This window comes from Hyperolius riggenbachi, chromosome 5 (genome assembly GCF_040937935.1).
Source record: "Hyperolius riggenbachi isolate aHypRig1 chromosome 5, aHypRig1.pri, whole genome shotgun sequence".
Lineage (NCBI taxonomy): Eukaryota > Metazoa > Chordata > Amphibia > Anura > Hyperoliidae > Hyperolius > Hyperolius riggenbachi.
In genome coordinates this window covers 369,749,924-369,772,032 of record NC_090650.1, presented here as the reverse complement: position 1 = coordinate 369,772,032, position 22,109 = coordinate 369,749,924, and the positions used below count along the sequence as shown (strand labels likewise).

At 45.0% G+C, this 22,109-nt stretch overlaps 1 protein-coding gene across 2 annotated transcripts in view; it reads left to right on the top strand.

Moving 5' to 3' along the window:
• LOC137518997 (uncharacterized) overlaps positions 1-22,109 on the top strand; it is an 80,766-nt gene extending 58,657 nt beyond the window's left edge. Inside the window, exon 8 of one of the 2 annotated variants that reach the window (XM_068237558.1) lies at positions 22,013-22,109. In XM_068237558.1, the coding sequence (XP_068093659.1) occupies positions 22,013-22,057 (45 nt within the window). In that variant the 3' untranslated portion in view covers positions 22,058-22,109. Of the gene's footprint in view, positions 1-4,337; positions 4,782-22,012 lie in introns of those variants that run through there. The other variant, XM_068237557.1, reaches the window with a different exon arrangement.

Genomic DNA, 22,109 nt, shown 5'->3' with positions numbered 1-22,109 from the left:
GGGTGTGATCCCACTTGAGTGATGTGATTTTATAAAAATCTCCCATAGCATTGCATTACCGAGAGCTTTTTTAAATCACTGGCGCTTAGAAAAGGCTGCTAATGGGTTTTAACCCTCAGTCACGATAGGCTCTGTCTTAAGGATTTGGGGTTGTTACTATTAAATACTTTACCTGTTCTGGCGTCCTCCCTCCAGGCAGGTGATTGTTTTGCCCCTTGGAGGACGATCCCTGGGCTCCCTTCACTCACCATGCCAGTATCTCCATTCTGCCTTTTCCCTCCACTCCTCCTCCTCAATCGGGACCCCTGTAGCCAAGTCCCATAGCAACTGCTATAGGATAGGACCATTAAAAAAAGATGGCCATCAGAGAAAAATCTGTCTGCAAATGCAGTTGCCGGCGGTCATTTTGTTGTAGTCCTATAGTAATCACTATGGAACTACAGACAGGCAGAGTGGCGGCACAAGTTAGCCCCTGCATGCAGCGCCACGGCATTGGCTTGCGGGCCGCATGCGATTAATTAACAATAGAAAAGAGCTTCAGGGCCACTGGAAAAGGCTTGGCAGGCCGCATTTGGCCCACGAGTCAGACTTTGAACATGCCTGACCTACTTTCTTTTCCCGAAAATAAGCCCTATCCTGAAAGTAAGCCCTAGCTGGAATTTTGAGTATGCTTAAAATATAAGCCCTTCGCCAAAAATAAGCCCCATCTGAAGTTAAGTTAATATATATATATATATATATATATATATATATATATATCACTAATATTCTAACTGTTGTACAGAAGTGTTATAGTGAGCGTACATTTACATAGGGTCTATTTGAGTAAAGGATTATTGAATATAGGGCAACTGACTTGCGGATCTTCTCAGCCAAGCGTAGGCCAACAATATAGTTCTTCTACACAACCTGCCTGCTCCGTGCAAATAGCCCTCCTCCTCAACAACAGAATGCATCACTAGCCTATACACTAGCAATGCGTCCATACAGAACTCAGCCCTGAAATGTTGCTCGAGTGACAGGTCCTGATCCTTGCCAAGCATCAGTCCTTGTATGTGTGCATGAACCTTGACTGTCCCTAAGAGGAGCTCACAGGTCCATGCTTTTCATAGCCTAAACATGGCCATTCACTATACAATCCGTAGCCGATTGATCATTTGCAATCTGATTGGTTGGCGGGAATTCGGCCAGTAAAGTGACCGATCAGTTACGATTGATTACCGCAGCGAATTTTAACAATTAGCTGCAGAATTGTATCGTTAATGTCCACCTTAAGGCCAATTTGGAATGAGACCAATGAACTTGGCAGTATGGTTTTGAGAGGAGACCAGTGTGCCCAAATGAAACACTCAAACACAGAGAGAACATACAAACTCCATTCAGATACTGTCTTGGCCCAGGTCTGAACTGGGTACACCAGTGCTGCAAGGGCAAGGGTGCTATCCACTATACCTCCCATATAAATGTATGCAGCTTAAAAATAGACCAAATCAAATCCTGCTGCATCAATTATTAGCATCTCACCAACCATTCCTAATCTGTTTATTTTGTTAAAGGACAACTGAAGTGAGAGGGATAGGAGGCTGCCATATTTTATTCCGTTTAAGCAATACCAGTTGCCTGGCAGCCCTGCTAAACTATTTAGCTGTAGTAGTTTCTGAATAACAACAGAAACAAGTATGCAGCTAATCTTGTCATATCTGATAATAATGACAGAAACACCTGATCTGCTGCATGCTTGTTCAGGGTATATGGCTAAGAGTATGAGGCTGCTTTCACAGTAAGTCGTTACAGGCGCACGTTAGTGCAGCCTGTAACGCACCCCACCGCACAGCAATGAAAAAATCAATGGGCTGTTCACAGTGCCCACGTTGCGTTACACAGTAACGCTGCACGTTCTTTTGAAGTGCAGCATACTGTGTGTTCTAGACCCCAGGTTCTCAACGTGTGGTACGCGTACCCCAGGGGGTACTTCTGATGGTTCCAGGGGGTACTCGGGCTTGATATACTTAACCAAGAAAAACAAATTTAGAGTTTCAGAAAATGATAAATCTTATTTAAACAACACCAAATTAGTGTTTTAACTAATTAAAAGCAATAGTAAATGCTTGGAAATAGTTTTGAACCAATTACAGTGTACTACAATTAAATATATATTTGTCAAGGGGTACTTGTGATAATGTTTACTATGCTAGGGGGTACTTGGTAAGTACAGGGCTTTAAAAGGGGTACATACTGATAAAATGTTGAGAAACACTGTTCTAGACTGTTTGCACATGCTCAGTATGGGTGATTTTTTTTTATTTTATGGGCGGAGAGGAGGCGAGGAGAGTCCGCTACGTAGCCAGGCACATGGCTACTTATTATTCACTGCACTTGCAGTGTTTACTTCCTGGAGCGGCCACTGATTGGCTGGCGGGACCATGTGATGCGGAGAGCTCCGCTCATGTGGTCTCCGCAGCTTATCCGACAGAACAGGCGCACCAAGAGCTGCTTTTAACGCGGCTCTTAGTAGCGTCCTCCTCCACCACCACCAGGCATTGCGTTAGGGGCATGTTATGCGCCCTATAACGTCCCCTAAACGCAATGTCTTGGTGAGAAAGCAGCCTTAGAGCATCAGCAGGATAGCCAGGGAACTGGTATTGCTGGAACTAATTATGGCAGCCTCCACAGAGCTCTAGCTACAGTTGCCCTTTAAGGATAATGATTAGATTAGTGTATGATGGTCTTTGTTTGAAATTGGCATACACTGCAGCACACTTGTTTGTTGTATTTCTAACAAATAATAATAAGGAAAACATAAGAATGCTCCTCAGTGTGCATTTGCTGCTGTAGTAGTGGATTCTCACCAGAACACATCTCACTCAGCAACAGATGGACCCTGCACAGATTACAACACTAATGTCCTTATAAAGCACCAGAGGGGGAAGGGACAAGAGCTTCTTCTTGTAATCCGCCTTCCTTCCCCTGCTTTGAAACATTGTTACTGTTTTGGTCTTAGAACTGTTTTTTTTAACAGGTTTATGATCACAGATCTCGAACCGAACCAAACCAAATTTACTTTGTCCATATAACTCTTTTGACCAGACTGTTGAATTCATGTTCGTGCCCAGTCCTTTTAGGGACATAGACTTCAAAAGATGTCAATACATGGATTTTGCATGTGGTTAGCAAGGGCAGCAGAGCTGAAGATAATTGTCAAGAGTCTGATAAGAAAGGGTGGTGATTTCAGTTCAGATCTGCTGACACTAAAGCTAGGTACACACCTAGAAGCAGGTAGGGAAAGAACAGTCAGTGCTCGGCCAAGTCAATCCGCCAAGGTGATCGACCACCGACGCATCTAGAATAGTAGGGCTGCTATACACAAGCTAGATCCTCCACCAGCCACTCCTTGGCCAAGAACCATTATACACGTGCTTAAAGGATACCCTAGGGCCTAGGCAGCAGTCCACCTCCGTCTACCACACACAAACACCATTCAGGTGCAATTATAAGCATCTGAATGGCTGTGTTTGTACCGCCACTGTGTGTCAGTGCTTCATAGACGATGGTGTTAATCTGCAGCAGAAAAACACGACATGTCGCATCTGAGTGCAGCTGCACTCAGATGTGACTCGATGGGGGGGACTGCCTGTCCAATCCCATTGCTAACGCTAGCTAGCTAGCGCTAACAAGCAACCGGTCGGTGCAGGAGAGCATCTGACAGGCGGTGAATTCACAGCCTTCAGCTGCCCATCTGAAAGAGGCCTAAGGCCTGGAACCCACTAGCCGCGCTTTTCAAAGCCTTTTGTAAGCGCTTGTGATTAAAAGGTCTTGCTAATGTAATGCTGTGGGTGTGATCCCACTTGAGGGATGTAATTTTTAAAAATCCCCCATAGCATTGCAATAGCAAGAGCTTTTCAAATCACATGTGCTTAGAAATCTCTGCTAGTGGGTTCCAGGCCTTAATGTGATATCTGGCTGCATTCAGGGACTGCACAGTTTAAACAGGCAAGATTTGTACTTTACCTGGGATTTTGTTAATGCATTCTGCTTTTTTTTTTTAAGAAATGACAGGGAGGGGGGTGTGAAATCATAAATATAGCTTAGAGCTGCCACGCACTTCACGCCTCAGTGAAGCAGATGAAACATCTATAAGTGTGGGGGAGAATGTATTATGTACATGACAGGGACATATGCCAAATCTGTGCATTGAAACGCTCCCATTTTATGGGCCTTGAGATCCCAAGCAGCTTATGTACAATTCTGCATGGCTGCCATACCTTCTGTGTTCACCACACTGCACAGCATGCGAGTCATTCTGGACACCAGACAACAACCGTCTTTATTCTTCCTAGATTGCAGGGAGAAGTGATGAGATCCGCCGCATGCGGGGTCATGTGGACAGCTTGTGCCTCGATTTCAATAGCCTGAAGCTCCGCAGAGATCTGGACCAGTCTTCCGAGAAGCAAGCCTGGCAGCAGCTCTCCAGCCTCACGCACAACCTGCAGGGACTGGCAGCCGACATGAGCCTCAATTAATGACCTCAGTGCATTTCTTACAATGGTCACCTGTGAGCTGTTAGTGAACAATATGCTGTGAAGGGACAGAGAGCGGGGGAGGGGTTTCTGAGGAAACATCCTTGTACTTCTCAAATTCTAGTTGTCAACTGTTCTCTCCGCTCCTTATCATCTGTGTGCAAATGTTATTAGCACTTCAGAAAACTCAGAGTATGCAAGGACCAGCTTTAATGATTTATTTTTGTGTGGTAATAAAGGAGTAGCAGTCTATTTTAAAACAAATGCAAGTAACGGAATTATTGATCAGAGAATGATTTTACAACATTTTAACTACACATACACTATTATGTATTAGTATAGTGCTGACATGGTATTTAGTGATTTTACATAATACATTATTATTAATTGGATTTATATAGCGCCAACATATTATGCAGTGCAGTACAATACATAAGATTACAGACAATGATAACAGGGGTGACCGACAACACAATACAGATAATAAGCAATAAGATACAGTCAGATCACACACTGCAGTAGGAGTCCTAATAATACAAGTTCAAGTCATTCTGGGTAAAATGCACGATCAAGTATGATACACAAGGGGAGAGGGCCCCGCCAAAGGCTTACAATCCAGAGGGAGGGGGTGGTGACATGAAAGGAGGAAGGCTGTGACTAGAGGCAGAGAGAGTTAGGGCAGCTGTTAGGTGGGGTAGGCCTCCTTGAAGAGGTGAGCTTTGAGGGCTTGTTTAAAGGTGTTGAAGGAGGGGACAAGCCTGATGGGCAGTGGGAAAGAGTTCTGCAGGATGGGGGCAGCTCTGGTGAAGTCCTGTAATATATATAATCATGTCAGTAACTGTCCCTCAGTGGAGCTCACAATCTGATATCTACCATAGTCAGTCATTGTCTTATGTCCCTGTTGTAGTCGAAGGCCAATTATTTGGGGGGACCAATTAACGTATCTGAGGGGGTGAGAGGAAACTGGATTACCCAGAAAAAAACAGCCCAAACTACTTAAAACAGAGTAATTCTGCCACCAGCAAGAGCTGGCAGCCAAATTACGTCTTACCCACTGAGTCCATGGTGGCTTGGAGGAGGAATAATTAACGCTGCCTGGATTTTTGCAGGAGTAGGGTGAGCCGTTTTTCGCTCAAATTTCATGGCACTGGTTTTTTTTTGGGGGGGAGGGGGGAGCGCTTAACCTGTTTGTATGTTTTTGAAATAAGGGAAGAAAGCGGAGGAGGATACACACAGGAGCTGGGGAAGGACCTCATTTGGACAGTTTATAAACCTCTTCATTTTTAATGCTACTTCTTTAAGAATGCATTGACATCTGTATTACTGGTAACGGCATTAGAGCAATACCTATCCTTTGCTGCATATTGTTTGTTAGAGACCAGCACATGCATACAAGTATGTTTTCTCATGTCGCTTGTGGTGATATTGGATTCTGTCACAGTGTCCCTGATTAAGGGCCCTTTTCCACTTGCGCGGAAATGGGCCGAATCCGCAGAGTTTCCCCGCAGGCAAATCGCGCGGGGAAACTCTGCCATAGAGAACAATGGCACCGCCGGCTGAATCGTTTGCGTTAGTGATTCGGCCGGCATTTCCATCCGAATCCGCGCGCATCCCATAGCCATGCATGGCACGACTCATGGGATTTGTCAGCATAACCGCAGAACCGGAAGTGGCACCACGCGTCTCGCAGATGTGTGCGGCTGCAGTGGAAACGGGCCCTAATACACACAGTGCAGGTGGTGATTTTGTGGGTGGGGCTGACATTTATGCAAATTCCGCTGCTCTTGTCTCCTATGAACCTCTGACGCGATTAAGCTCTCAAAATATTTTTTTTTTATAACAGAATGGCTTCATACTGTATTTGCATGTAAGTAATTGAACCACTTGAAATATTTTTTTGTTACTTAATTGCACAGCATGAACAAATCCAAGCATGACATTTTTTAGATATTCAAAACATGATTTGCTTTGCACAGTCAGTTATTTTTACCATGATCTTTTGTGCCATGTTCTGTTTAGTGTCTTAATATTGATAGTGGTTACATTGCAGGCTCCAATATATATGTATACACTATACCTGCTATTAAAAATGTAAATTTCAATCTTAGGGGGAGGGGCTTTAATCTTCATAAGAGATCTCTCCAAAAAGTCTTCGGGCCCGTTTCCACTTGTGCGTTGCAATTCCATCATGGAAAGCGCGTCAACGAATCCTCATGCGAGTGCGGATTCGTTCGCATTTCCATGCGAATTTTCACACGGAATCGCTTGCGGTTTGCGCTATGTGATTTTAACCATGTCAATGCCGGCAAGCATTGACATGGGGTTTTCAGCGGAATTGCACGCGGAAACGCCGGGAAAACTGGAAGACTAATACGCTTGCGGTTTTCCTATTAAATTACATTAGCGGCGATTCGCGTGCAGGATGCAAATTTTTCTGCACAGCAGACCGCACAGAATCCTGCACAAGTGGAAACAGACCCATCCACTTGTATTGGTTATGCAAATCTGCATGCAGAAAACGCATGCAGATTCGTTGTAGTGGAAACTGACCCTTCCAGTTAGGCCAGGAGCATGAAAGGAATTTGGTGCAGGCTCGCAGGAAGTGTGCTCTACACACCATGCAATTTCCTGTCAGGCAGGTTAATAATAATAATAATAATCTGAACATTTGTATAGCGCTTTTCTCCTGTTGGACTCAAAGCACTCAAGAGCTGCAGCCACTAAGGGCGCACTCAAGAGGCCACCCTGCAGAGTTAGGGAGTCTTGCTTTGAACTCCTTACTGAATAGGTACTGACCCTAGTCAGGAGGTTGAATCCATTATTCCCAGCAGGTCCGATCTGATTTTCAATCTAAATCAGATCGGAAAGGTTGGAAAAAATTGATTCGATTCATCTACCTGACTGGGAAGTGCATGGTGTGTACCAGGCATTATGGCGTGCTCTTATGGCTAACTTGCACCTCATAAAAGCAATGGCTCCTGTATTGGATAATTAGACAATCATAAACTGTGTGTAAACACAGACTGTTTATGTTCAATAAATGTATTTAAAACGTGTTGTAGTTTTAATTTGTGCAGAGAATTAAAATGTTGAAAAAATTACTGTGATCTTATAGGTATCGCGGCATACTGGAACTCACAGGAACGTTATATAAAGAAGATTTAAAGTGATAATGTTATAATGCTACTAATAAATGAATGTTTGTGGGCCCGTTCTCATTTGAGTGGGAATCGCGCGATTCCCGCTCAAGGCAAACCATTATTGGTTTTAAAAAAAATGCTACAACATGTAACACATGGCTGTGTTCTCACTGCCGCGTTTGCGGTTAGCGTTAACCGCAAACGTATTACCTGCAGCGGTTTGCCGGCTGTTTGCGATTAGCGTTTGCAATTAGCATGCATAGCATCGCTAATCGCGATTGCTCCAAAACCGCCGCAGTGCCCAGTGATTTTTCCACGTTAATCGTGGGAAAATCGCTCCCGCAAAACCGGCGTTTTGCGGTTTTAGATGTGAACGGGACCTTAAAAGAGATCTAATTACTATAATTATATACATATATATGCATTATGCTATCATTATTTACAATGACATTTGCTGCATAAAAAAATTGTATCTTTTCTTCAAGAAGTAAGAGAAAGCTGTACCAAAAATATGTTTAGTAAATTAAAAGCTTGTACATATATGACAAATAAATACTATGGAATTACCTGCTGTCGTATGTTATTTTGTAACCACAAACACTGGTTCCCATGACAGTCGGCGGCCCCAGACTCTGCCACCGGCCGGGGCCCCTAAACCATCATGCAATACCTAGAGGAGGTGAGAGTTTTGGGACCCACCTGCACTTTCCGCTAGGTATCGCATGGTGGTTTAGGGGCCACTGTTGGTGGCAGAGTCTGGGGCCCCCGACTGTCGTGTGAACCAGTGTTTGTGGTTTTAAATTTCTTTTTTGCAGCTTCAAGGATGCGGTTGATAGCTGAGTGATTAGTGGGGGACCCTTGTGGGAGATGTGCCTGCACAGGGTGTCCCTGCTAGTGACATAATCTAAGATTATGTCCAACCGAAGCCTCCCACCTGAATGCTGCCTAATTTGTGCAATTCATGCTAGATTTGGTACGGCAGGCAAAGGGTGTATAACTGTACACTTGATTGGCTGACAAGCGCCTGCTGAGCAAATAAAGGTAGGAAATTGCTAGAGCTGGGAGTTAGCAATTGCTTTTGTGTGTGTTATTTTGTGGCTGGTAGGCTGTTAATGCATTTTTGACTTTTTTGATGAGGAAGAAGTGCCTTCTTTACTCTGAATGATCAGTTATAAGATATTTAACTGCAAGCGTTTTACGCATCCAGATTACAAACGTTCCCAATGTGCCCAGTCTGGCTCTATCGGGAAGAAATAAGAAGAAAACATTTGAGTATAAAGTTGGCCATTCACTCTTAGATTTCCTTCCGAAGTTCCAAAACGATCGATTTCTTTCTGAAAGGAATCTATTCAGAAGTAATCGATCGTCCCTACCATAGTCTGCACACCAATTTGCTATAGATTCCCGCAGGGAATCTATTGAAAATTGATCAAACTGCAGAGTTGCATGTTAAATGCAGGGAAAAGCTATGGGCCATCGACCTGCCAATGTTCTTGCCCGGTCCCCGATTGTTTTACTTTTTCCATCCTGTTCAATCGATACTTTCAAACGATTTGTAGTCAAAGTGGATGGATCTGACATTTTGGGGAATAGATTCCCAGCAGATGAATCAATCTGTAAGTAATCGAATGAGAAAACTGATGAGTGTATGGGCATCTTAACACAGGATCCCATATAAATCATGTATAAAAATGGCATTGGCTAGCTTGCTGTCACAGCATTGTGAAAATAATGGTTTTAATGAAAAAAGTACTGAACAGAAGTTGTCTGTTCCTGTATCTAGTTTGAGGAAGTTAAAGTGATTCCATATTGTATATTCTATATGAGGACAACATAATCACCATGGTCAGACAGAGCCAACCCCTCGCAGTTCTGTGTGTGATTAGGAGGACTTTTCTAGACTACCAAGCCTCCAGCCGATGCAGGGGAGCAGCTGACAGGCAGCGAATTCACCACCTTCAGCCTCCCATGGAAAAGGGGTCTTAAATTAATCTTAACATTTCAAGGTAAAACCTCAGCCATGCCATCCTTTTGGAGAGAGAAATTTGCATACAGCGCTGCACATGGTAAGTGAAAGCCTATCCGGAAAAAAAAGGCACAGGAGCCCTTATAGAAGAAATTGGGACCTGAAAGCCTATCCGGAAAAAAAAGGCACAGGAGCCCTTATAGAAGAAATTGGGACCGCCACAGGCGCCTATTATAAAATACATGATTTGCGGCACAGAACAGAAATTTGGACGTGCCCGCTATGCAATGCCGCAAATCGCAGCTCTGTGTCAGAGGGGAGGTGTTTAGGGTTAGGCACCACCGGGAGGATTCTTAGGCTTAGGAACCACTGGAGGTAAGGGGGGGTGGGGGTCTTAAGGTTAGACATTACCAGAGGGGGTCTTAGGGTTAGGTATCGGTAGAGGGAGAGATCTGTTTAAGAGTAGGGTTAGATTTAGCCTTAGTAAAGTGTCAGTGAATATTACTGATATTTTACTATCGGACTCTATCAGTAGAATATTGCTAATTAAAGTGATATTTTACTAGCGGCAATACCTTGCTACCTTTTTTTCCAGGCACATCTTTTTTTTTATCATGTATGCATGTGGAAGCACTGCCTCATTTCTTATTACCTGAACTCTGCACACCAGTAATGAGAACTAACAATGCGATCACCCCCCCCCCCCCCCCCTCTTCTCCATTCATAAACCCCTCACATCCAAACTGAACAATGGCTTTTCTGTGCATCTGGGCGGAGCAGTCTCTTTGTCTTTAACATGTATACTAAACAAACACATAAATGTCTTTAACCTTTTCCTTACTACTGGGATAAATCAGTTAAATGCAATATATGTGCAGCTCTGCCCACAGGGTAAAAATATAAACAGATAAAAATATAAACACAAAATAACAATGCGGATCAGTCAAAAACAGTCTTATCAGTCTGCCGACAGCTTGTACTCAAGTGGAACTGTCGACAGAACGACCGCACCGCAGACCCGTCGTTTGAAGGAGTACGAAGTACGATGTGTACGCGCCTTAAATCTTCTCTCCCTGATTTACATTCTGAAATGTATCACTGGTGGTGACAGTTTTAGTTCTGCCAGTTGATCTGTATGGAATGTTCGTTACAGAGAGTTCTATTCACAGAGGGAGATACTGCTTGCTTAGTAGTTGGAAAAAGTTGTTATTTCCCACAATGCAACGAGGTTCACAGACAGCAAACTTTCAGAACCATAGTCATGATATCACACTGGGAAAGGTGGTATCAGCTACTGATTGGAAAGAGGTTCAATCCTTGGATAAAGTTCCTCTTTAAATAAAACAAGTTACGCAGGTACATACCGTAATTGTGCTTGGATGTGGGAAGAAGCAATAATAAACTAGACCTTTACATACAGTGCTTTACCATTTACAAGTAATCACTGGTACTCTTGATAGATCTAACCTGTGGCTGGACATTAGCCTACAGCGTTGAAAATCGTATGCATCCGAGCAACGTTCACCTCCCATTCATTCACCAATAACTTTATCGCTACTTATCACAATTAATTGATCTATATCTTGTTTTTTCCGCCACTAATTAGGCTTTCTTTGGGTGGTACATTTTGCTAAGAATTATTTTTTTCTAAATCTATTTTAACAGGAAGATTACGAAAGAAATGGAAAAAATTCTTTGGCCATTATAGTTTAAAATTAATACATGCTACCGTAATTAAAACTCATGTATTTTATTTGCCCATTTGTCCCGGTTATTGCACCGTTTAAATTATGTCCCTATCACAATTTATGGCGCCAATATTTTATTTAGGAATAAAGGTACATTTTTTTCAATTTGCGTCCATCACTATTTACAAGCTTATAATTTTAAAAAATATAATAAGATACTCTCTTGACATGCATATTTAAAAAGTTCAGACCCTTAGGTAACTATTTATGTTGTTGTTTTTTTATTGTAATTGTATTTATTTTTTTATTAAAAAATGTATTTGGGTAATTTTTGGTGTGGGAGGGAAACAGATAATTTTAAATGTAAAATAATGTAATTCTTTATTAACCTCTTGAGGACTGCAGGGCTAAACCCCCCTAGTGACCAGGCAATTTTTGGTAAAATTGGCCACTGCAGCTTTAAGGGCAAGCTGCAGGGCCGCACAACACAGCACAGAAGTGATTCCCCCCCCCCCCCCCATTTTCTCCCCACCAACAGAGCTCTCTGTTGGTGGGGTCTGATCGCTCCCCCATGTTTATTTTTTTTTTAATAAATATTATTGTTCCTGTTTTTATTCAAGAAAAATCCTGTTTCTTTAATTATGTACCCTCCCTTCCTCCCTCCCCACAGCCAGCCAATTACGGCGATCGGCTGTCATAGGCTTCTGCCTATGAAAGCCGATCGCTCTCTTGTCCCCCAGGGGGATAGCCGTGTGACACATCCTAACTTTGCCTCTGCTGCCCCCAGCTAAATTGAATTTGAGACTCCTGGTCTACATAGACTTAAGTGGTTAAAGAACAACTATCAAAGAAACTGTTCTTCTTTAAACCCCACATACCTATAGAGCTTTTAGCCACCAACACTAGAAAGCTTTTCAGGGGTCTCTCAGCCTTTGTGAAAAAAATGCCTTGTTTACCAGCTGTTTGTAAAAATTTTGTGTTGACATGGGGGGGGGGGGGGGGTTACTTAACACTGTGAGGCAGAGAGAGAGAGAGAGACAGAACACACAGACAGCTGCAGCTCATGATTATTTACACACGTTTGAAGCTATATTTCTGCTTTATATAATTCTGAACACATTTTACTCACAGCATTAGAGCCAGTGAAGATTGTTCCTGTATGCTGGATGTATCTATATATACCAAGTTAAAGAGACTCAGAAGTCTCTTAAAAATCCTCTTTTTATTACAAAAACCTGTGTTACATCCCTGCCCTACCTGACCCGCCGCATCCCTGCCGCTGTAATCTTACTAAATCCCACCAAACTCCCCGGAGGGCAATCAGGGCAGCGCTTCCGTGAGAGGCAGAGTTATGAGCCGCAGCTCTGCCTCTCAGCGCGTCTATCAGTCCGGATCGCCGCCTCTCCCCTGCCCCTCTCATCTTCCTTCACTGAGAGGGGCGGGGGAGAGGCGGAGATCCGCCGCTGATAGTTGCGAATGGAGGCAGAGCTGCAGCTTTGTGGGGGGGAGGAGGGGGAGTTAGGGGGGATTTCGTTAGATTACAGACGCGGGGATGCAGCATTTTAGTGAGGACAGTAATGTTTCACAGGGTTTTGTAATAAAAAGATGATTTTTAAGAGACTTCAGTGCGTCTAAGTATTTTCTGTGATGCTTATTTTTATGGGATAATATAAATTTAACTATTTAATGCCTGATACACACCATGCAAAAGATGGGTCAGATAGATGGGTCGAATCGATTATTTCTGACAAGTCCGATCTGATTTCCGGTCGTTTTTCTGATCAATTTTGTATAGAAGTGATTGAAAAATCGATCATAAAAACTATCAATAATCAGTCCAGACCTGTCGGCAATAATCAGTTCGACCCATCTATCCGGAAAATGCATGGTGTGTGCCAGGCATAAGAAACCAAGGATATCACACTGAGCAGTGGACTTGTCTTAAGGTAGTCATACACTGGTCGATTTGCCATCAGATTCGACCAACAGATAGATTTCTCTCTGATCCAATCTGATCAGAGAGGGATCATATAGCTGCCTTTACTGCAAACAGATTGTGAATCGATTTCAGCATGAAACCGATCACAATCTGTGGAGCTGCCGCCGCCGCCTGCCCACCAGCTATACATTACCTGATCTGGCCGGCGCGACTCACCCGTTCTCCGCTGTCTTCTTCTCCGCGCTGGTCTCCGGTCCGGCTGGCTTCACTGAACTTCCTGTCCAGGGGAAGTTTAAACAGTAGAGGGCGCTTTACTGTTTAAACTTCCTGCCGGGACAGGAAGCTCAGTAAAGCTGCAGCCCTGGAGCCCGGAGCGGAGAAGAAGACAGCGGAGACCGGGGGAGTTGCACCGGTCGGAACAGGTAATATATCTCCGCTGTATTGTGTCGGTCGTCGGGCATTTGAACGCCGCTATCGACGCACTCCCGACGCGCCGGCGACCGAGAAAAATCTTCCGCACGGACAGATCGACGGGCTGAGTAGAACAATGCCTAATTGCTCGGCAGATAGATGGTAAGATGGATAAATTTCCAACATGTTGAACTTTATCTATCTGGCAGGTAAATCTTAAGCCCATCTACACGATACGATTCTTTGTACGATTTTATTACGATTCTATTTACGATCCGATTAAATCTGACATGTCCGATCGGGATTCGATTCAATTCGTTTTGCAATGGCAAATCGAATTCAATTGAATCGAATCCTGACCGGACATGTCGGATTTAATCGGATCGTAAATAGAATCGTGATAGAATTGTACAAAGAATCGTATTGTGTAGCTGGGACTTAATGCTGGACATACACGGACAGGAGGGAGGCTTATCAATCGAGCCTGATGGCTCGATTGATAAGATCCAATCTGTCCGATACCCCGCCGGATCGATACTGCGCTCGATACCGGCGGGGAGAACAATGGGAGAAACGAGCGGCTGATTAGCAGCCGCCCGCGGGGACGAGCGGGGATCGATCCGCGCGCACGAGTGGGGATTCGCCGGCATCGAGCCAGCGGCTCGATCCGGCGCATAATCTATGCCGTGTATGCCCGGCATAACAGAAAATAGTATGGTGTATTCCCAGCAATACACCAACACCTTCTCCTTGAGCAAAGTCCACCCCTTTGTACCTGCACCTCCCCCACCTCATGCTCTTCCCTCTGGCTTCCACACCTGTGTTCTGGCAGCATGTATCCAGTGAGAGGCAGTGCTACAAACACATTACCATCTGCTCCCTTCACTGGGAAAATGCTACCCCTCAATCTCTTCTCCCTGCAGTCCAGCGGCACTGCACCTTGCCATCCTGATGAGTGGCATTGTGAAATGTAGCAGGGGTGAAGCTTTGGATAGCATTGCTCTAGGGGTCAGTGTGGTGTGTCCCTTCAGAGTCCCCACGGAGTTCCCCTTGAAAGTTTTTAATAACTTCACACTGTAAATATGACCTGAGGATGGAGCAAATCCCCGCCCAAACTCCCTGGGACTCCTTCTCTCTCCTCTCTTTTCCTGCACCTTTCACAGGCCAGGGAAAGGTGTAGCCAGTAGTAGGTGGCCGCAGCATAGGTAGCCAGGGATAGCTGTAGCCAGTAGTAGGTGGCAACAGCATAGGTAGCCAGGGATAGCTGTAGCCAGTAATAGGTGGCTGCAGTATAGGTAGCCAGAGATAGGTGTAGCCACTAGCCAGTAGTAGGTGGCCGCAGTATAGGTAGCCAGGGATAGCTGTAGCCAGTAATAGGTGGCCACAGTATAGATAGCCAGGGATAGGTGTAGCAGGTGGCTGCAGTGTAGGTAGCCATCGATAGGTATAGCCAGTAGTAGGTGGCCGTAGCATAGGTAGCCAGGGATAGGTGTAGCCAGTAATAGGTGGCCACAGTATAGGTAGCCAGGGATAGGTGTAGCCAGTAGCAGGTGGCCGCAGTGTAGGTAGCCAGAGATAGGTATAGCAGTAGTAGGTGGCCGTAGCATAGGTAGCCAGGGATAGGTGTAGCCAGTAGTAGGTGGCCATAGCATAGGTAGCCAGGGATAGCTGTAGCCGGTAATAGGTGGCCGCAGTATAGGTAGCCAGGGATAGATGTAGCCAGTAGTAGGTGGCCGTAGCATAGGTAGCCAGGGATAGGTGTAGCCAGTAGTAGGTGGCCATAGCATAGGTAGCCAGGGATAGGTGTAGCCAGTAGTAGGTGGCCATAGCATAGGTAGCCAGGGATAGCTGTAGCCGGTAATAGGTGGCCGCAGTATAGGTAGCCAGGGATAGCTGTAGCCAGTAGTAGGTGGCAACAGCATAGGTAGCCAGGGATAGCTGTAGCCAGTAATAGGTGGCTGCAGTATAGGTAGCCAGAGATAGGTGTAGCCACTAGCCAGTAGTAGGTGGCCGCAGTATAGGTAGCCAGGGATAGCTGTAGCCAGTAATAGGTGGCCACAGTATAGATAGCCAGGGATAGGTGTAGCAGGTGGCTGCAGTGTAGGTAGCCATCGATAGGTATAGCCAGTAGTAGGTGGCCGTAGCATAGGTAGCCAGGGATAGGTGTAGCCAGTAATAGGTGGCCACAGTATAGGTAGCCAGGGATAGGTGTAGCCAGTAGCAGGTGGCCGCAGTGTAGGTAGCCAGAGATAGGTATAGCCAGTAGTAGGTGGCCGTAGCATAGGTAGCCAGGGATAGGTGTAGCCAGTAGTAGGTGGCCATAGCATAGGTAGCCAGGGATAGCTGTAGTCGGTAATAGGTGGCCGCAGTATAGGTAGCCAGGGATAGATGTAGCCAGTAGTAGTAGTAGATGGTATGTTCAGTGTTAATTCACCAAAGAAGCTTGCCTTATTAAGGTGTAGAGATACGTTTTCACAGTGAGAGAGTTATCTTATCATTAGCCTGTCTTGTACTTTAGAATTCTGTAGTTATTTTAAAGCTGGCCATACACTGGCCCGATTTGCCGCCGTTTCGACAGCAGATTCGATCACTGGGATCGAATCTGCTGCCAATCGTTCGCGCTACACGCCGAATTTCGATCCATTTCGTCCGATCCCGTCGATCGCTCCGTGTGGAAAATTACCGTCGATTACCCGTGGGTAGGGAGCGCGTCGCTAGCGGCGTTCGAGTGCCCGACAACCGACGCAATAGAGCCGCATACATTACCTGCTCCGCCGGCGCGACTACCCCCGGTCACCGCTGCTCCGTGTCCGCGCAGGTCTCTGGCATGCTTCAGTTCCTCCTGCCCGGCAGGAAGTTTAAACAGTAGAGGGCGCTCTACTGTACTTCCTGCCGGGCAGGAAGAAGTAAAGCATGCTGGACCTGGAGACCAGAGCAGAGAAGACAGCGGAGACCTGGGGACTGGAGTCGCGCCGGCGGAGCAGGTAATGTATGCGGGCATGCGGGCGGGGGGAGCGGCGGCAGCACCACCACCACAACAGATTGTGAACGGCTTCAGGCTAAAATCGGTTCACAATCTGTTTGCAGTAAAGGTAGCCATACGATCCCTCTCTGATCAGATTCGATCAGAGAGGGATCTATCTGTTGGTCGAATCTGATGGCAAATCGACCTGTGTATGGCTACCTTAAGGATTGAAATGTTAACTTTAGAGATCTCTCCTTAACGTAATAGATCATTTCTGACAGATCCGATCGGATTTCCATACGTTTTTCAGATTTTTATGATCCCTTCTATGCAAATCGATCAGAAAAACGATCGGAAATCAGATTGGACTTGTGGGAAATTATTCGAAGCACTCATGGACACAAGTGCTTCCAAAAGCTTCCGAGGGTTCCAGAAGACGGTGCATTTGAACAGGGAAGAAAGCAGTATTGAGGAACCCGATAGAGGAACAGAAAAGCTCTATAATGTCCAGAGCCTTCAGTATTGGTTTAGATACAAAGGCTCCCCTTCACCAACTAAACAAAGACTGGAAAACTGGAAAGGGATGTTCTTTGGAAAATAAACGTGGCCTGGAACTGATATCAAGTGTGGCGTGATGGCAAAGTGTTAATGACGATCATTTATACCAAATCTTGCAGTGTATGCCTGCTGGTGGACATGCACAACATGAGATGCACAGCTGCTTTGTCCTTACCGCCATCCTGCCTGTGTACATAGTAATAATGGCTGGCACGTTCTTGAACTAGGTGGAGGACAGACCAGCAGCCTGCATTGTCAGTCTGGTGGGGGTGGGGGGACAATGGCACTGCTCACTGCCACCTGTTGTCTAGCATTGTCCAATATCTGAAGAACATAATGGACAGTGGGACTGACCAGCTCAAGAGCCACAGTTCAGCAGAGATAAGGATTCAGGGTTTCAGTCATTAGCAGCTAAGCAGGCCACCGTTAAGATATTGATTGGTTGGTTACTAATGATTTGGTTGCTTACTAATGATATAAACAGGGGGACTGGAGACTGCTGTGGCAATGGCTGGGTGTGAAGGTCACTCGGTGCTCCCATCTGTCACACAGTTTCCCTTCCTGTTTTATGTATGCAGTCAGAGTGGTCCTATACCCGTCCTCACAGCGTTATGTCAAAACAATCAGCCCCCAAAGCCACTGAACAAAATAAACAATTCAAGCATACAGCAAGGTGATAGTGGTGGCATTATTATTATTTCTTGGATTTATATAGCGCCAACATATTATGCAATGCTGTACAATCTATAAGATTGCAGACAATGATAACAGCGGTGACCGACCACACAAGACAGGTAGTAAGCAATAAGATACAACAACACTATACAGGTAGTAATTCAATGGCAGATCATACACTGGAGTGGTAGTCCCAATAATACAAGTTCACATTACTCTGGGCAGAGTGCACAATCAAATATGATACACAAGGAGGGAGGGCATTACCAGAGGCTTGCAATATAGAGCAGGGGTGTCAAACTCAAATACAAAGTGGGCCGACATTGAACACTGGGACCAAGCCGCGGGCCAACCTTAACCTCCCTGGCGGTTTATTTATTTTGCCAGGGAGGCTGCAATGTGTTTTTTTTTAAATTAAAAAAAAAATATTTCATGCAGCCAACTGAAAGTTGGCTGCATGAAAGCCCACTAGAGGGCGCTCCGGAAGCGTACTTTCGATCGCCTCCGGCAATCGAAAGTAACAAGATAGGCCGCAATGAGCGGCCTATCTTGTTTCGCTTTCCTCGTCGCCATGGCGATGAGCGGAGTGACGTCATGGACGTCAGTCGACGTCCTGACGTCAGAGCCGCCCGATCCAGCCCCTAGCGCCGGCCGGAACTGTTTGTTCCGGCTGCGCTGGGCTCGGGCAGCTGCAGGGACCCTCTTTCGCCGCTGCACGCGGCGGATCGCTGCACGCGGCGGATCGCCGCGGAGCGGCGGCGATCGGGCAGCACACGCGGCTGGCAAAGTGCCAGCTGCGTGTGCTGCTTTTTTCAGAAACAAAATCGGCCCAGCAGGGCCTGAGCGGCGACCTCCGGCGGCATACCCCGAGCTCAGCTCGGGATTACCGCCAAGGAGGTTAATGTCTACTGGCCACCCTATAAAGTTCCCTGGTGTCCAATTACTCCCCTCCAACTCCTATATAGCTCCCTGGTGTCTAGTGGTCCTCCTCTCTCCCCTATACAGTTATCTGGTGTCTAGTGGTCCTCCCTCCCATACACAGATCCTTGGTGTCTAGTGGCCCCCACCCTCCCCTATACAGTTGCCTGGTGTTTAGTACTTTCCCCCATCTCTCCCGTATGGCTTCCCTGGTGTTCTAGGGCTTCACCTCCAGTATAGCTTCCATGTTGTTCTAGAGTGGGCCAAACATCTTACAATGTGGGGAAACCCCTTGAAAGACAAATTTAATGGCTCTGAGGGCCAGATTTGGCCCACGGGCCAAGTTTGACTTGTATGATCTGAAGGGAGGAGTGGTGACACGAAAGCAGGGGGGCTGCATCAAGTGGTTCTCGGCAGAGAGAATTAGGGCAGCGTTGATAGTGGTGATAATGTTTTGTTTAAGGGCTAATTCACACTTGAAGCTTTGCGAGGGTGATTTTACCATGATTAGCACAGTAAAATCATTGTAGACGCTCACGATTTTTGAACAATTACGTTAAGCGCTTTTTAAGCACTATATCGCGATTGCTCTAGAATCATGGAAAAATGGTGCAGGCACTGCGTTTTGCAATTGCTGCTAATCACAAATCGCTCGCGAACGGCGGCAATTGTAGCACTGAGATCACTGCCATTAGTTAGTATTGCGCTAGAGCTTCGGGGATTAGCAGGAATCACCCGTTAATCGCCCCAGTATGAATGGGCCCTAAAGAACAACTTTGGGCTCCTAAGTATTAAAAAGCAAATTTGTATCAATGTTGTACATAAAACTCTTCCTTCTTGCACTATATTAATAAATAAAAATAAATAAACATTTTTGGTTTCCATTGTGTAGGTCCATTTGGTCTGGGTTTTGTTTTTTTCAAAATATTTAAGTGTTAGTTCCACCATTAAAGTCATCTCTATATCCTCCAGTCCACCACGTCTTCCAATGCACACTCCATGTTAAAGAGAGTGTGAAGCCGAAACAAATTCTTCTTTTTACAAGCTATTTATCTTAAGCAATATGAGTAGAGCTGAAACGCTGCATTCCCGCAGCAGAATGAGGTTTAATTACCCCCCAAATCCCCGGGGCAAAAATCGGGGATCGCTTCCTATAAGAGGCAGAGCATTGTGCTGTAGTTCTGCCTCTACTGGAGTCCATCTCTGCCAATCGCCGCTTTCTTTCCCTGCCCATTTCAGTCTTCTTTCACTGAGAGGGGCGGGGAGAGGCGGAGATCCGCAGCAGATTGACTTCAGTAGAGGCAGAGCTACAGCGCTAAGCTCTGCCTCCCCGGGCAGCAAAATCCACAACTTTGAAAATGGTTTTGGGGTATAAAGCCCTTGCTCTGCTGCAGGAACGTAGCGTTTCAGCTCTACTCATACTGCTTGCTTAAAATAAATAGAAGGTAAAAAAAAAAGATTTTATAATGGCTTCAGACTCTCTTTAAGGGAAATTCCATATTTGATGAGAAAAAACAGTTTTTGGTTAGGCTGGATGTGTCATTATTGCAGGGCTAGCATTTGTCAGCCTGTTTACTTTGTTTTTATGTAATTAGAATACATGAGCCTTGCACAGAAGAAGAATCCCTGATCTATGCTTATGGCAGTTTTATAAGAAAGTAGTTTTTCCTGTTAAGCGGCTGAGGATGTAAGGGAAAGTATGTATGTTCTGAAGCGTGTTCATTTTGGCACTGGGAGAAGCTTATGTAATAGAGAACTCTACTATGTCTATTTTGCAACGCAGTTTTGTCTGTGACTTCAGTGCTTGTCCCTTACGGATCACCAAACCCTAACTGATACTAACTGATACTAATTCTCACTTTCCTACCCTAACGCTAACCTCTTTCCAGGTGCCTACATCCCTCTCCCCCCCACAAGGTTAATGCTCTTGGTGCCTAACCCTAACCTTCCCCTCTATAGTTAATGTTTCCTGTTACCTAACCCCCCCCCCCCCCCCTCCCCAAGGTTAATGCTTCTGGTGCCTAACCTTAATCTCTCTCCTTGAACATCTCCCCCCTATAGGTCTTCCCTGATGATGGTGAAACCATTGCATTCTAACCCTAGTGAGTAGAACAACAACTCCCCTGCCCCACCCTTACCTTAACTTTCCTAATCCATGCCTAAACCTAACCTCTAACCCTACATAGGTTTTAACAAAAGAGATATTGGGCCTGATTCTATTCACTTTTTCTCCCACGTATTCTCCAAGGTGATGTTTCACATCCTATCAATAAAATGCCTTTTAAGCTACCGGCAAGCAAGAAAATACTCAGAATAATTTTAGTAGTACTTTATCACCTACTTTTTGGTACTTTTTCAATTGCAGAGTGCTGAAAAGTTATTTTAAAAAGAAGATGAAAATTATCTCCTAGGAGAAAACTTAGGATAAAAAGGGATTAGAATCAGGCCCATTATCTGATCCATTTGGTTCCTGACTTCCTATCGCTACACTTTTTAATTGATTTTATTTATTTTTGTAAATGTTTCTACAGAGAGATTATTATAAACATGACCATCTGGAGAACACATTTACTGGGAAAGTTTTGTTCTATAATAATTCTATTTAGACAATAAGCTAATATTTACTCCTACAAAAAAACCCTGTAAGCTTAAAAACAAAAAAACGTTACTAGGATAAGGAAGCAAATTATGCACATTGCCGGTCTAATAAAGCCAGCCTGGTGTTGGAAGGGATATCTCCTACATTGCTAAGAACCTGCTGGCAGCTTGCTCTGCCCAGCCAAGCTCTGGCTGCCTCTCAAGCGGCCTAATCTAAACAATCTGCTCTGTACCTTTTCCAGACTATATTACAGGATATATGGGGAATAAGAAATAGCTGCATGATAATTACATACAGTACAGCTGCAGATGTGGCTATGATTGGATTTTCCATCTCACCTGTCTCTTTAATACTCCAGCTGCTTCCTATTAGACAAGAACATTGGGCAAGTCAATTATTGCTAAACAAAGACTAGAAATGCAATTTTATGGCCCAATAATGATCACCCCCAAATCTAACCTTTAATTTACAAACACGGGTGGCCAACAAGTCGGTATTCAGCTTCCAATTCTTCCTATCTGCCTATCTATCCCAGTCTATCTCATGACGTGACCCATTCATGTCCATCCTAATATGACCTCATTTAGGAGATAATTAGGAACATGCTACTGCTTATTTACTTCTCTTTTATTCCAGACAGTAAATCAGAGAGGACTACAGGAACCATGTCTAGAGAAGTGAGCTGTCTGAAGGCTTCGCAGGAGAATGGAGAGTCGCATGCAATCTAAAAACT